The sequence below is a fragment of the Sus scrofa genome, chromosome 1 (assembly GCF_000003025.6).
Source record: "Sus scrofa isolate TJ Tabasco breed Duroc chromosome 1, Sscrofa11.1, whole genome shotgun sequence".
In the NCBI taxonomy this organism is placed as follows: domain Eukaryota; kingdom Metazoa; phylum Chordata; class Mammalia; order Artiodactyla; family Suidae; genus Sus; species Sus scrofa.
The window spans coordinates 102921127-102937580 of record NC_010443.5 but is presented as its reverse complement, the minus strand read 5'-3'; the positions used below and the strand labels follow the sequence as shown (position 1 = coordinate 102937580).

Genomic DNA, 16454 nt, shown 5'->3' with positions numbered 1-16454 from the left:
TAAAGTCAGGAATCACTGCTTTAGTCGATGATATGAATTCTGTATGTTTCATGATATTTATTGAGATGTTGATGCTATAGACACAAATGTCTTTTAAGATATGGAGATATTAGGAGAAGATAAAAGACTTGAGATAAAAAATTCTGCAAAATTTGTAAGGATTATATGGCTCCTCCCCCTAGTTTATACTAAAACTGGAAGTCCATAATTCAAAAGGAATTATGAAATATCATTGTATAAAGAGTTGTTTCTGACTCATGGATGTCCATTTATTTGTAACTCATCCCCAACGATCAACATCAATAAAATTTCATTTTATTCCTTGAGCCAGAGAAGTCTCCATTTTTGTACCCAAAGAACTATACCTATTGAATAGAAGACCCTGGCCATGGTAATATTTTTCTTTTTAGCTTTTATTATGTACATGTGTTAACTTATCAAAAGAACAAAAATATTCTTTTAGTTCAGGAGTTTCATATTTTTTTTTATTTTTCAAAAGATCTAATAAAATGGTCTTCACATAATCACTTTTGAAACTCACTTATTGAATAAAATCTCCTTCCTGTAAGTATATTCATTGTATATTCATGACATTTAGTGAAATTATTAAAGTTTCCCTAGGCTGTTGTAAGCACATGATGAACCTGAAAGTTTGAATAACTGTGTTTCCATTCCAGCTCAGCTACACTGACTCCTGATTTTATTCACTTACCACATGAAAAAATAACATTTGCCTTCACTGTAAGTTTATCTATGTAAAGACTATTCAATTAGGCATTTATAAATGACAGTACTGATATCAGGTAAGTAAAGCTGAAAGTGCAAGCATCAGGTTCTTACTTCAAATTGTATTTAGTCAATTTCCTGATATTTATGGAGAACTCTGTCATTGTTTATAAATTTAAGAACTGAGATGCAAAACAGAAACAGACTACATCATCCAAAACTCTAAAATTTGGCCTTAGAGAAATAATTTCATTTGGATGTGTGAGTCTGGTTTGTTTTGAAGCTATTAAATCCATTACTGAAGCCTCACTTTATAGATCTTGATATAACCACACAGGCTGGGACACATTTATTGGTTTCTTGCTATGTCTGTGTCTATCTATATATATTCATATATATATATTCATTCTTCACTGTCTAAATCTCTATCATTTGCCATCCTTTCCTCTTACATTTGTTAAATGGATTTATTTATTTATTTATTTATTTATTTATTTATTTATTTTGGTCTTTTGTCTTTTTAGGGCTGCACCCATAGCATATGGAGGTTCTCAGGCTAGGGGTCTAATTGGAGCTACAGCTGCTGGCCTATGCCACAACCACAGCAACACCAGATCCAAGCCGCATCTGTGACCTACACGACAGCTCATGGCAATGCTGGATCCTTAACCTACCGAGCGAGGCCAGGGATCAAACTCGCATCTTCATGGTTCCCAGCTGGATTCATTTCTGCTGCGCCAAGATGGGAACTCCTCCTCTTACATTTTTTTTCCACTTCATTTTTGTTTTCCTTTCATGGCTGCACTTGTGGCATATGGAAGTTCCTGGGCTAGAGGTCAAATCAGGGCTGCAGCTGAGGCCTACACCGCAGCCATGGCAACCAGATTTGAGCCACATCTATGACCTATGCCACAGATTGTGGCAATGCCAGATCCTTAGCCTAATGAGCAAGGCCAGGGATTGAACCCGCATCCTCTGGACAGTGTGTTGGGTTCTTAATCCACTGAGCTGCAATGTGAACTCCCTCCACTTCAATTTTGTTTCTTACCCACCATGCTGGCCAAATACTGAAGTATTATATTCTGCCATAGGTTGTTAGACCTTTCAGGGTTATTATTTTATTTGGGCATGGCTGCATCAGAATACCATTTGTTTAAAGACATATAAAATATAGCATCACATGTCTTTCGTTTTGACTCTACCTATGCAAATAGGCAGTTGTAATTACAGAAGCAAAGTGTCAGAAAGTATTCACTTCCACATCTCCTCTCTGTTCTGTCCTTTTCCATACATCTTCCCACTCCTTGCTGATTGATGGATCAGGTGGGCTGATAAGTACCAGGACGGCCAAGATACATGACACAGCCCCTCCCAGCAAGTAGTTCATCCCAGTGGAAGCTTCTGTCTTTAAAGAACTGATTCAGAAGTATATATATTTTAAAAGGAAGACGTATATCCTTCCTTTTTGTAGGAAAAAATTATATTCAGGGAGACCTTACTTCAAGTCATAGTTCTATCATTTAATACCTTTGCAACCTGGAGCAACTTGCTTAATCCAAATATGTCTCAATTTTCCTATCTAAAAATTAGTTGTTGTGAGGTAATGCATTTTAAGAACTTAATATATGCATTTCCATTACATTATCTTTTACTTAATTGAAGTATAGTTGATTAACAGTGTTTTAGGTGTAAAGCCAAGTTATAGACACATATGTGTGCAGAATATATAGGTGTATCTTATTTTTTTCAGATTCTTTTCCATTATTGGTTATTACAATATATTGAATATAGTTCTCTGTGATATGCAGTATGTCCTTGTTGTTTATTTTATATATAATAGTGTATATAAGTTAATTCCAAATTCCTAATTTATCTCTCCCCCCTTCTCCCTTCGGTAATCACAAATGTGTTTTCTGTGTCTATAAGTCTATTTATGTTTTGTAAATAAGTTCAATCTAATAATTTTTTAGATTCCACATATAAATGATATCATATATTTGTCTTTGTCTAATTTACTACACTTAGAATGATAATCTCTAGGCCCATCCATGTTGCTGCAAATGTCTACTATATTATCTTTAACATAGTAACTACTTAGTAAATTCTACAGCTGTTATTGACCTATTTATTTATTTATCTATTCATTCATTTACTTATATTCATAAATCTTAAGAAGTACCTTATTTGGGAACTGGAATTTCAGTTTCAAGTCAAACAATATACTTAATACTGATTTGATGATTCTTCTTCTCAACTAATATTTATTAATTACCTATTATGTATGAAGAATATAGTTACTGGGGAGCAAGCATTATACTTGAAACCTGTTCACCAGGAGCTTTCAGCCTTGAATTAGAAGCACTTAGATTTTCTTTCACCATAATATGGAAAAGGAGTGAAAAGGAAGAAGCCAAGATGACTAAATTTGCAACTTTTGGAGCTGGGTGAACTGTGGAAGTTTCTGAAAAGATGGGAATAAGAATATTTAGATTTGTATGACTCCAGTGTGAGCATCCAGCTGGGCTCACAATCCCAATGGGCTAACAACCTAGTCCAGAAAATAAAGGTACATTGTTTGGCCACTTATGGGGGATGTTAGACAAAATAAAAGGAAGAATGAATAGGAGAGAAGGGGCTTGGGGACTAGGATAAGATGCCATTAAGGCAGAGAAATGGAAATGCACAATATGAGATAGGATGCATACATTCAGAACTCCTTGGATGGAGATTAGAGATTCCAGAGACATAAATCATGTTCACTGAGCTCCTGGTATAGTGCAGATAGATACTTTTTCAAGGAAAGTAACAATGGGAATAAAAAATATCTGCATTCTAAAAAGTTACACTTTGGAACAGGTGGAAGAAAATTCTGTTTATGAGACTGAGAAGTTATAGCCCAGAAAATGGGAAGAAAAGTAGTTAGGGAATTTTACAAAAGTCAAGAGAGAAGAGAATTTCAAGGAAGAGGAACTGGACTTTCAAATGACACAGAAAAAGAGGGTATAACATTAGCCATTAGATGGTATCGATGAGGAAACATTTTCTGAAGCTCTCTTTTCTCTATAGTGGTCCCTGATCTTAAACAACGTTGGGTGCTGAATTTATTTAACCAATGTTTCACAAATCTAATTGTACATTAAAATAACTTGTGGAGCTTTTAAAAATATCATGTTCAATCCCTCCTCAGGTAAATTAAATCATAAATCAGTTGAGCATCATGGATTTGGACCAGTAGAATACCAATAAGTTGAGCAAAACATAGTGTAATTGTTAAGAGTAGAAACCTGTTATATCCCAGGTCTGCTACTACTTGGTTGTTTGGCTTTGGGAGAATTATTTACCCCAGAAAGTTCTCAACTCAATTTCAAAGTGGAATATGAGGAATATATGATCACTTATAATATAAAATGATTAACAGAATGCCAAGCATATAGTAAATGTTTAATTCATTTTGAGCCATTTTCTTCTGCAAATATCAGTCTAAATTCCTAAGATGCCAGTCATGATCAAGGAACTTAGGCACTGGAATTATCTGGATCACTTTCTTCATTCTTTTTTTTTTTTTTTTAAATGGCTACACCTGTGGTACATGGAAGTTCACAGGGACAGGGCAGGGATTAAATCTGTAAATCCAAGCCATAGCTCTGACCTACTATGCTGCAGCTGCAGCAATGCTGGATCCTTTTAACCCACTACACTGGGCTGGGGATCAAAACAGAACCTCTGCAGCAACCTGAGCCACTGCAGTCAGATTCTTAACCCACTGTGTTATGGTGGGAACTCCTTGTTTAATCTTTTTGATAGGTACATATCTGCAAACTGATGATCTGATTTCTGTGAAAAGTGCATTAGTGAAGACTTATCCTAGAAAGGATTTCAGGTGGGAATAATAACACTAGATAATTTCAGTGCTCACTGTGTAGCATGGACTTTTCTCAACATTTGATTATGATAATTCTAGAAAAAGAGGTTCTAAAGTAAGACTAAATGAGGTTAAATAACTTGCTTAGGCATTTCCATCAGAAGCTTGAGTTCTCAACCACTCAGTGATGCTGTGTATACACAATGATTTAGGAAAACAAAGAAATACAAACATAAGAAGGGAGAACCTTCTTCCACATAGGCACACATGCACCCTGACACACTGGCAAAGAACTCACATCTTCCTTTGTTCTTGCACAAGAAAGTGAGTATAGAAAATCTGGGACCCCTGTGGCTCAGGTCTCTGCTGTGGTGCTGGTTGGAACCCTGGCCCAGGAACTTTCACATGCTTTTGGCAAGCCCCCTCTTCACCTATGCCTCCCCAAAAAGATAAATGCAAAATAAAACCACTCTGAATAATTAAAAAAAAAAAAAAGAAAATCTGGGCCCTCAGCCTAAGGGTCTGGTATTTTGAATATTATGTCCTATTTTTTTTTGAAGTGATTTGAATGAAAGAATCAAAATATGCTGGAAACAGAAGTTGTTTTAAAGTTGCTCTAAGGGTTTTAGTGTTTGCTGCCTGTTGAAATGAGTCAAAATATCTCAACTTGATACTCACAACTTGGTTTTAATAAATGAAGTCATCTTTAAACGGGAAAAATATTTCTTCCCATGCTTCTACCATGCCATTCTGGGAGAATGGATTTTCAGTAGCGAGAACTATTGAACACACAACTCTAAATAAAATATGTAGACATGGTTTCTTATACATACACTCTGGCATTGGCACAGAGAATTTTATTACTCAGATTAATTTGCATTTTTTAACATGGGGCAGACTTCCTTTTTTTTTCAATTGAAAATTAAACTTTTTTTCAGAGTTGAAAACACATTCTATTGTTTATACAGACCATTTGATGAAATTTATTTGAATGAATGAAGAATTTGATAGTTTATGACTTATTTTATCCTTTTCCCCAAAATGTGTTTTTTCTAGCCAAATTTGTTTTTATTTAGACAATTTGTTTTTCTTCTTCTTCTACTTATTATCTGTTGATTTACCATATGCTTATAAATAACTGCTTATAACATAATAAAAGTCACTATGTAAACAAATCAAAATCTACAAAAGTACTGAAAATAGAACCAATAAACACAGATCGTAACTCTAGGGGCGGGGAGGTGGAAGAAAATTAGACTAAGCCCGCCTCAGCTGTAAAAAGCCTGGCAGAGTGACAACTTAGTATATAAGATTTGGAGGATATTTTATGTCTCTGTTCTTTTTCCGTATTTGTCAACTCAAATGGAATTTCTGTTTGCTATTGCATGAAGAGCAATTTCCTAGACAAAACAAGTCTTCAACTTAAATTTAAATCACATTTGGAATTTTCACATTATCCTTTCATTTTGTAAAATTCAAAAAGTAGCTCACATAAAGTGAGTGCACCATTGGAACTGTAATTTCCAGGCTTATCTCTGTATCACAGAATGACTGAATTACTTTGTTAATTTGTAATAGTGCTACCCACCTCTGGTAGGCAAAAAAGAAGAAAGAGGAGTGACTCTTACATGTCCCTAACCCAATGGTTCAAGTTAATTAGACTATAATGTGCACATTTTTAGTTATACAATATTTTTCATAATAATTATACGCTATGGAGACATCTATTAAAAGCCTAAAGTGATCATTTAAATGCAAAATCTCTGATAGAACTCCATTATATTTTTCATACTAAATTAACATTACAGGCTTCTAATGGATGCTTTAATTAGGCATTGATGTTATCAGCAATATTTGGCAAAATAAAATCTGTCACTGTGAAATATTCATTAAGTTCAATTTCTGTCAGTCAATATCAAGTGTTTTCTGAACCTTATGATTTAAGTAAGAAGTGAAAAGCTAAGTGAGAAACTAAAAACCCTCAGACAAACCTCCTTCTATGTGCCCCACAAAAATACATGGTCATTAAGCGTCTTTTGTATTTGATAATTGCCAAACAACCGGCTTCTTTTTAGTCATTTATGTTCACAGGCGTTCCATTAGAAGGTTGTCCTAATGCTTCGCAGAATGGAAAACAAAAGGCCTGTGCTAATTGAAATACACATCTTTCAGGAAGCAAGGAAAATGAAATGTGTTTGTGTGTGTATTTGCAGGCTTGGTTAGAAGAATTCCAGGGTCAGCGGGGGCCAAGAAGAGACAATCAGAAAGGATCAGGAGTCCACTGAGATGCTGAGACTGAAAACTAACACAGAGAAGGTTAGAGCAGCGCGCAGGAGGTGAGCATTCGCAGGACATGCATAGCAACAGGGGAAATAAAGCAGAGGTGCCTACCGGTAATTTTCCCATTGGCTTCCAGGGGAGGCTGCCAGCTCACAATGACAGTGCGAGGCTTCCCTTCTCGAGTAATGACTGTCAGGTCCTTAGGAGCAGAGGTCGGGGCTGTGAGATGAAACACAGACACAGCCTTGTCATTGGATGTGAAAGAAAACAGACATTCATGGGACATCTAATCATGACATTGACACTCAGAATTTATCACTCAGTATATCATGCTTATTTTACCAGGTACCATTTAAGTATTTGAATTAAGCAAACAAACATACAGAAATTAACGTTTTTCCATGGAAGTTAACTCTCTTTTAAAAGTGTAACTACAGAGAGGAGAACAGAACATGTGTGAAAGTAGAGGAGAAAACTATAACTGGTATTTTTAAGCAAGAGATACACTGAAAATGGAAGAACCATTATAAGAACAAAGAAATGAACATATACACGGTGAGAGTGATGGCTACATGTCTCCAAGAGACAAAATTCTGCTACAATGCTAGGATTTATAAATGAAAATTCACCTAATTCTGTTTTTCCTTACATGTCCCCACCAAAGAGAGAGAGAGAGAATTTAAATGCAACTCAAAACATCCTGCTTAGGTAACATATGAGAAAGCAAAGAAATATTTGAAAATAGAAGAGATAAGGAATCTATGAATGTTTTAGTAGCAACCTGGTATGAAGTAAAGATGTCACTCTGTCTTGCTTAGTGCTACTTTTGCCACTTACTGTTTAAGGGGAGTGGAATTTGTTGCCCCAAAATATGCCTCTTTGGCATAAGAATTATCTTAGGCTGGTTAAATTTTTTTCTGTCTTTTGTCTTCTTAGGGCCGAACCCGCAGCATATGGAGGTTCCCAGGCTAGGGGTCGAATCAAGCCTATACCACAGCCATAGCAACGCAGGATCCAAGCCATATCTGCGACCTACACCACAGCTCACGGCAACGTCAGATCCTTAAACCCACTGAGCGAGGCCAGGGATCGAACCCACATCCTTATAGATCCTAGTCAGGTTTGTTAACTGCTGAACCAAGATTGGAACTCCCTTAGGCTGGTTATGTTAAAGGAACAGCAGATGGAGGAAAAGTTCTCAAAACCAAGAAGTTACCCTTTTGTAAAACAGAATATCTGTTTATGAGGGTGTCTCGCTCTCTTTCTCTCTGTGCCAGGAAGAGGAGGATGACAAAATGTTTAGAAACATATCTAGAAAATATCTAGAAACCTATTTAGAAGAAGGCAGAGACTTAAATATACATAACAACTTTACCCTAGTTTACTGTGATTTGCCTGAAAAATGTCCCATTACCAACTTCCACATCCCTCAACATCTTTTGTTCCCAGCTGGAAATGGTATAAAAAATGGTGGCTTGGGCCAATGAATTCCTATTTTCCTGGGTATCTCCCATGTCCACAAGAGGTATATTTATTATCCAACTTTTATTGCTTTTTTCTCCTGTTAATCTATCTCCTATTATGGGGGGTCTCAACCAAGAACTGGGAATGGCAAAAGGAAAATTATTTTTTTCCCCTATATTATGCTCAACAACAAGTGAAGTATATGTTCAAGGTGGCAACAAACTGGTCAAGCCAGTTAAGTATCATTCAGACTTCCTGTGACCTGCTTTCTCACTCTCTGTGCTTTGAAGTACACTTTGTTTTCCTTCTAGGTAGTTCACAGTGTGCAATTCTACTATTCACAGCTTTTTTTTTTTTTTTTTTTTTTTTTTTTGTTACCCTACTTTTGACATAGGCAATTTCAGAACATGTGTATCTAAGTTACGTGTGTGGAGCCTGGAGGAGTTTCTTGATCTCTGCATAGGTACAAAGGTGTCATTACAAATAGCTACAACTTGCTCCTAATTATGAATTCCTCTTCACTCTTACAGAATTCACTCTCGTTCTTCTGGTGACTGTACAGTGCAGAATCTGAGCATTATCAATACTCTAGTTCCATTTTTTCTTCCTGAATAGAATTCCAAATAGAGGGACATCAAACATTCCATTTATCATACCATCTTATTTCCAATGCCCTGAGTCTCAAAGCCACCAGGATTCCAGGTTAACTAAAGCTGCAGCTAATTGTAATATCCTTACAAAGTACTCAGTGTACTTAAATACAAAAAAATAAAAATAAAAATAAAAGAAGGAGAAGGAAGAAGGAAAAGAAGGAGGAAAACACAGATCAATTGTAGTTGATCCTCGAGTAAAGAGACTATTTTATTGAAGAGAAAAAAAGGACATGCTTGCAAAAACAGATTTACAATAGCAAAATACCAGAGAGTCAATGCTACCTTAAAGATGGGTTATTCTCATAAAGAGCTCATTCAAGATATTTTCTAAGCCTTAGATGAGAAGGTAATATACAGCCACAAATTGACTTAGAGTATTATACCAGATATAATACAAAATTTTCCAGTTTTGGCAGTAATTTAAAATCTAAGTAGTCAAAATAGTCTGTTTTTTCTTAACTGTGTTAAAATTAAAATTGATGCTTATTTAGAAAACAAATGGTGATGATTAGATAGCTTCACTGAATCTATGTTGATATTCAAAAAAACATAAAATGACTACAACTTTAGCTAGCAAAATAATACATAGGTAAGTTAGTTATTTTTCAAAAAACAACCTAACCATTGATCTGTTTCAGGTGCTGCAAAAATTTCCCTTTTCCTCAAGCCATGCGACTGTTGGTGAACAGAGACTCTGGCATTGGAATCAACAGCTTAGATATTTAGGATTATCATATTTACAGCACACTATTGCCCATGCTTGGAAAAGAAGTGGGCCTAACAGCTTCAACGATCCCCTAAGACAAGCAGAAGTGGGTCTCAAATCTGCTCTTCTCCAGTCCAATGGTTCTCCTGGAATAATCTTTTTAAATTATTAATCATCCTTTTTGAATTACATGTAAATAAATATCAATAAATAATAAATACCAGGCCATGTAGGATTTATACTTTATTTTCTCATAAAGTCCTTTTTCCCCTTGTTGTCCCTGAAGACTCCAGGCATGAGTGTCACTTTAAGATATCTTTCTGATACTTGCTTGCGTATTTTGCACAAGCTGCTCCCTTCCTTTGAAAGGCCCTAGAATGGGTTCCTGGTGATCCAGCAGGCCATACCTCAACCATTGTTTCATTTGTGAAACCTGCTCTGACTTCTCCAGATGGAGTTTATACTTAGATCTATTTGACTTGCCATTGCCAAAAGTCTATGATTGTATTTTTCTTGTTACTTCAAGGTTGTATTTTTAAAAACATATTTTCTGGAGTTCCCGTTGTGGCACAGTAGAAACGAATCTGACTAGGAACCATGAGTTTGTGGGTTCAATCCTCAGCCTCGTTCAGTGAGTTAAGGATCCGGTGTTGCCATGACCTGTGGTGTAGGTCGCAGATGCATCTTGGATCTGGCATTGCTGTGGTTCCGGCATAGGCCGGTAGCTTCAGCTCCGATTCGACCCCTAGCCTGGGAACCTCCATATACCGCAGGTGCGGCCCTCAAAAGACAAAAGACAAACTATATATATATATATTTTCTGGAGTTTCCGTTGTGGCTCAGTGGTAATGATTCAGATTAGTATCCATGAGGACACGAGTTCGATCTCTGGCTTAGTGCTGTGGGTTAAGGATCCAGCATTGCTGTTGAGCTGTGGTGTAATCTGCAGATGTGACCCAGTTCTGGCATTGCCATGGCTATGGTGCAGGCCAGCAGCTATAGCTCCAATTGGACCCCTAACCTGGGAACTTCCATATGCCACACGTGTAGCCCTAAGGGAAAAAAAAAATCTTATATATTAGATTATAATTCTCTCAAAGACAGAGTCTGTATTTTATTTACCTTTTATACCAAGTCCCTACCTCAGGACCTGACAATTAAAATTAACCTTACTGGAAACCTCTAATTTGTAGCTCAGGTAACTGGACACGCACTGCCATCAGGTTTGTATGTTTCTCAAATGACAATTTCTTATGCTTAAATTTCTTTGTTAAATGTATGAGTGGGGGGTAACATTCAAGATTTAGGAGATTTCTAGCTTGGGAGGTCATATTGGGCATTTGTTTTTGGACTGCCAACATCCCATCCTTTCCTCCTTCATTGAGAGAAATACTTGGCTTTTTCCTTTGGGAACAAGCTCTCATTTGTGTCCCCTGATCTGGGTAGCCACATCAAAGAGGAATTTCAAGGTCTTCACATCACTCTCTTTAGTGGTGTGATCCTCTCTTCTGGGAACATGAATGCTGATACAAGAAGGGAAAACATATGGAATGGAGTCAAATCATTTTGCTTGTAACACCTTGAAGGAAGAGTCTAATAATTCTTCATCTCTAAAGTCTGGGAACACTGCTGGTTTCTATACCTTTCCAAGACCTTGCTATTTCAGCTGGTTTCTATCCCTTTCCAAGACTTCGTTATTTCAGCTATCCTTCCAATTATTTTTATTGTACTTACATTAACTAGAGTAAATTTAAGGATTCATCACTTGGACAGAATGACATATTTTATTTCAAGAATTTACTGATAGCCCCCATCATCTTTACTGTGGGCAATTTCAACCCAAGGGGATAACAAGGAACCACCATAGAGTCCTTAATTATTACAGAATTAGATGCAAACTCTAGAGTTCTCATTTACTTCATTTCCTTCTCATGGTTATAAAGTCCACAGACACTAGTGAATTATTTCTTGCCTCTCATCATCACCCATGGATCTTTCCATATGCTATTTACACCTTTGTCTAAATCATTATCTGTTTGGACAATCACCCTTCCTACTAACCATATTCCTAAAAGTTAATATCTTTTTGTCAGCAATGGGTATCACCACTGATGTCCCTGCAAGGCTAGGCCGTTGATGTGCAATCAGTAGGGTGTACTTATTGGTCAGATGTCGGTGTCTACTTATGTAGAAAAATGAATGAATTTGATGATTTTTTTTAGAAGAAATTAATACTCATTCTCTTTCACTCAGGGAAGCCCAAATGTTTTACTGATTTACACTGAACTCCTTTCATCTCCTTTTAAGTAAAAAGAAAGAGCATGGCCTTTATTCTCCCTAGTGTACATAACTTATTCACCTAATCTTATTCTTCCCAAGAAGCAAAGAACATCGGCATCCAGGGTAGAATTAGGAAACTGAATTAATATGTAGACATACAAAATAGAAGAAGAGGGTGTTGAAATTAAACAAGAAAAGTTCTAGAAAGAAGTCACCACCAAAATTGTAAAAATATTCACAGTGAACTCTGAGTTAAAGTAATAGCCTGAAATAAAAATTAGAAATGTAATGCCATGGGACAAATTCTAATGGAAAAAGAAATTTCACTCACCCAAATAAAAATTTTATGGGTACATTTTTTCAAAATTTGGGAATTCATGGTATAGTTTACTCCCAAATATAATGTAATGCCATGAAAACAATCAGGGTGTGGAGAAAAGCGAACCCTCCTGAACAATCAAAAAGTATTTTAAACTCTATTTTTCTCAGATGTTGACTTTCTGTGAACTAAAAATGCCAAGTGCACTGCATATCTGCTAAGGTTATAAGCTCAACATTTATGACCTATAGTAAATGTGACTGGTAGAATTTACAGTGAATTGCATTTACTTTTGATTTGAACTATTTCAAAATGCTTGAAAGTTTTCCATTGTGTGGTCTTATTTCCAAACAGTAAATGTGACCACCCAGAAACTTTTCCCATGGTCAGCTGAGGTCATCAAGGGTAAGCTTCCAGGAGACTATAGTTGTAATGCCATGTTTCATTTTGTACTTAATTTCTTTCCAAAAAAGTAAATGCCGACTATGTCTGTTGACCAAAGACACAAATGCTGTGGACAGCGTAAAACATCTTTACTTAAATATATTGAAAAGAAGATTTATATTCTGATATCCTAAATCAACACATAGATTAAGCCACATTACTGAATCCATTGGGTCTCATTTTCTTCTTATCTAGAGTGGGAAGGATAATATTAGATAGAAAAGTGCTATGAACTATTTTATATAAGATAAAGTGAAATTTAGACATCATCATGCACACGTGTTCCAACTTCCCAACTTCCTGGAAAACACCATTACCAAGTATCATACCTGCTTCATATGTGGTGGCGTGTGCTGTCATGCTCCATGTGCTTGACCTTCTGTTTTTTGTTACCATGACCGAGAATTCATACATTGTGTTTGGTTTGAGGCCTGTAGCTGTGTAACTCAGAGATGTTGTGTCTTCTGACTAAACAAGTGGGAAACAAGAGGGAAAAAAATGAACTCTATCAACTTGGTAAATTAAGACACATAAGAAGACTATCCAAAGCCAACAACAACAACAAAAAGAATCTCTTTCCAAACAGCCAAAGCATGGCTTTATTTCCTTTCTGTACCAGTTTACACTGGCTGATTGTACATCTAAAACATAATCGATAAAATCGGGTATTATGTTGTTCAAAGGGGCAGACAGCTGATAAATTTCACCAAGTGAGGCAATAACCACAGAGACAGGACCAATTCCAATTCCTTCCTTCAGTTCCATTGTTAAGGTTATCTGTGCTGACTTTAACTTCAATTTATTTCTAAAAATTAAAATATTTTTTTCATAGGTATTGATATTGTATATACTTAAAGTGTTATGATTATTTTCCACTGGTAATAAAATTAATTTTTAGAGTACCACCACTTAGGATTTTTTAAAAAAGGTTTTAGGATACAAACGTTCAGTGATTCCAGAATCTACACAGCTATTATAAAGAAAATGGGCAAAAGCAATATTGTGTCGTGTGGTTTTCTTTCTTTGTATACAGGTCACGTTAAACACACAGTAAAGTATGGTCATTGCAGCAGTTGATTAGGAAGGGAACAACAAATTGGATAAATATTGAAGTATTGCATTAGTGTTAATATTTTTTCGTCTTCTGAGTACATTCTTTGTCTTTGTAGAAAGTAAATTATCTGTCTTTATTTGCTTATGCAAGAGATAATAATTGTAATAAAGAAAAAATAGGTGAATCTCCCAGGTTAATGAGTATTTTCCATATGATCTGGCAAATTTAAAACTATTTATACCTCTTATAAATATCATTTTAAGCTTGTTATTTAGATCTTGATCTTCTTCCAAGAATAAATATTTACTTTCACTCTAAAATTTATTATATATGTTATATATCTGTCTGAAAAATTAAGAAAAGCTTTTTGTCTCCATCTATGTCATACCTGTCTCCTCCCTTATCTACTTTAGTGTGGTATTTTTTTTTACTGTACCATGAATTCTTACATAGCTGTGAAAACCCTACATTTCATTATAAAACCAAATAAATATTTAACTGTACTAATATAATTTCAATGATGTGCCCATCCATCCTATTAAAGGGATGACCTCATAAACATTTATCAGAAGCTCTTCTTAAAAATAGCTATAAAATGTGTGCCACAAATAAATGTAAATACTCTGTAGACTCAGTGAAATGGAATCCCATCAAATAAAACACGAAACGGGCAGCTGGTATCTGACATGCTGAGGTAAAACTTCCAATCTTGCCCTCCTTCTCTGTCATGAACACTTCTTAAGTCTTAGAAATGGAAATACAGGGAGAAATGGGATGGTGAGTTCTAGTTTAGTGAGGAAGATCATACTTAGATAAAACTGCTCTCTTTGAGCATAGGCACAGCTGGCATTTGGGAGGCAGCTAAGCAATATGGTCCTTACTTGTATTTGTATTTTTTTTTTTTTTTTTTTTTTTTGGTCTTTGTTGTCTTTTCCAGAGCTGCACCTGTGGCATATGGAGGTTCCCAGGGTAGGGGTCTAATCAGAGCTGTTGGCCGCCGGCCTATGCCAGAGACACAGCAACGCCAGATCTGAGCTGAGTCTGTGACCTACACCGAAGTTCACCATCAGCGTATCCCCAACCCACTGAGCGAGGCAAGGGATTGAACCCACAACCTCATGGTTCCTAGTCACATTCGTTAACCACTGGGCCATGACAGGAATTCCAAAATCTTTATGTATCTTTACAGTAGACCAGCTACATTCTCCATTTATCCTTGCTATCCAATTTACCCAGCTCTTTCCTTTAACCCTTCTTCTCATGGCGTGGGTATATAGTGCGCATGTGTGAAAAGGGGGTGGGGCATTAGTAATTGAAAGCCTTAGGCCAGGGAAGGTGATGGGAATCGGAACAGTTACAATATTTTTTCTATTCTCAAACTTCAATCCATAACAGAAATCAGCCTCTCCTTATAGAGGATGGGTTTTGGTTGGTTCTAACTTTGTGGACATTCTTGGTGAGGCTCCATAATTCTGTCTGCCATATTAACTATTCAACTGTTTGGTATATTTCCTTTTACCTGTGCCCACAACATGTGGAAGTTCCCAGGCCAGGGATCAAACTCAAGCTACTGTAGCAACCTGAGCCACAGCAGTAACAATGCCAGATCCTTAACCTGCTGAGGCACCAGGGAATTCTTCCTCTTTGGTATTCTTGACCTATTGCATTACTGGCTAATATTTAGAATCACCTTGTTAAATTCTACATTCAATGACTGTTGAAATTTTTGTGACTACACTGAATATGTATGATTGGGTCACTATGCTGTATAGCAGAAATTGACACAGCACGTGAATCAGCTATACACTAATAATAATAATAATAATAGCAATAATAATTCCGAGAGAACTGACATCCTTACAATATTAAATTTCTCAGTCAGTGAATGTCATAGATTTCTTTCTTTATTGCAGCATTATTATCTGTATTAGTTTCCTATGCATTAGTTTGCAATTTAGTTTGCAGTATTAAAGTAGTGCAAACAATTATTTAAATAATAGGAATTTATTTTCTCATGATTCTAGAGGCTGGAAGCCCAAGATTAAAGTATCAACAGTGTTGGTTCTCTCGGCTCTGAGGGAGAATCTGCCCGATGGCTTTCTCTTAGGCTCTGGCATTTTCTTGGCTTGCAGTAGTAGAACTCCAATTTTCACACAACATTCCCCCTGTGTACATGCCTGTCTGTAGGCAAATTTCTCCATTTAGTAAGTACACCAGTCATATTGGATACAGGACTCGCCTTACTCTAATATTATCCAATTCCAAATCTACTTCCACATTTTTAGGCATTTGTTACAACAGACAAAACTATAGTGTTTAGGAGTACAAGTGAAGATGGTAAAAGCATCAATAAAAGGTAAAGATTTTTACAAATTTAGGAAAGGAGAGCCTTTAGGTTTGATGGAGTGGGAGATACATTTGAGAAGGGACACACAAAGGGTTTATTAATTACATGAAGTGGTCTGTAAGTTGGATCGTGGTTACATAAGTGTATGCTTTATTACTATTTTGAGTGCATGCATATGTTTTTATATAATACACTGCAATTTACTGATACATATTTAATACTAGCTTTAAATTTAAAATGAGGACTTAGACCTAGTGAGTGGGAAAGAAACACAGGATACATCTGGGAGGCTCCAATGTTCTATTTATTGACATGTATA

General features: G+C 36.1%; 1 protein-coding gene across 6 annotated transcripts in view; it reads right to left on the bottom strand.

The window, feature by feature from the left end:
• The window catches only part of DCC (DCC netrin 1 receptor), a 1568393-nt gene that overhangs the window by 149441 nt on the left and 1402498 nt on the right, over positions 1-16454 (bottom strand). For all 6 annotated transcript variants that reach the window (XM_021073445.1, XM_021073448.1, XM_021073456.1 and 3 more), the window contains 2 exons: positions 13064-13202; positions 6980-7087 (listed from right to left, as the gene is read on the bottom strand). In XM_021073445.1, coding sequence (XP_020929104.1) covers positions 6980-7087; positions 13064-13202 — 247 coding nt within the window. The remainder of the gene's footprint in view (positions 1-6979; positions 7088-13063; positions 13203-16454) is intronic.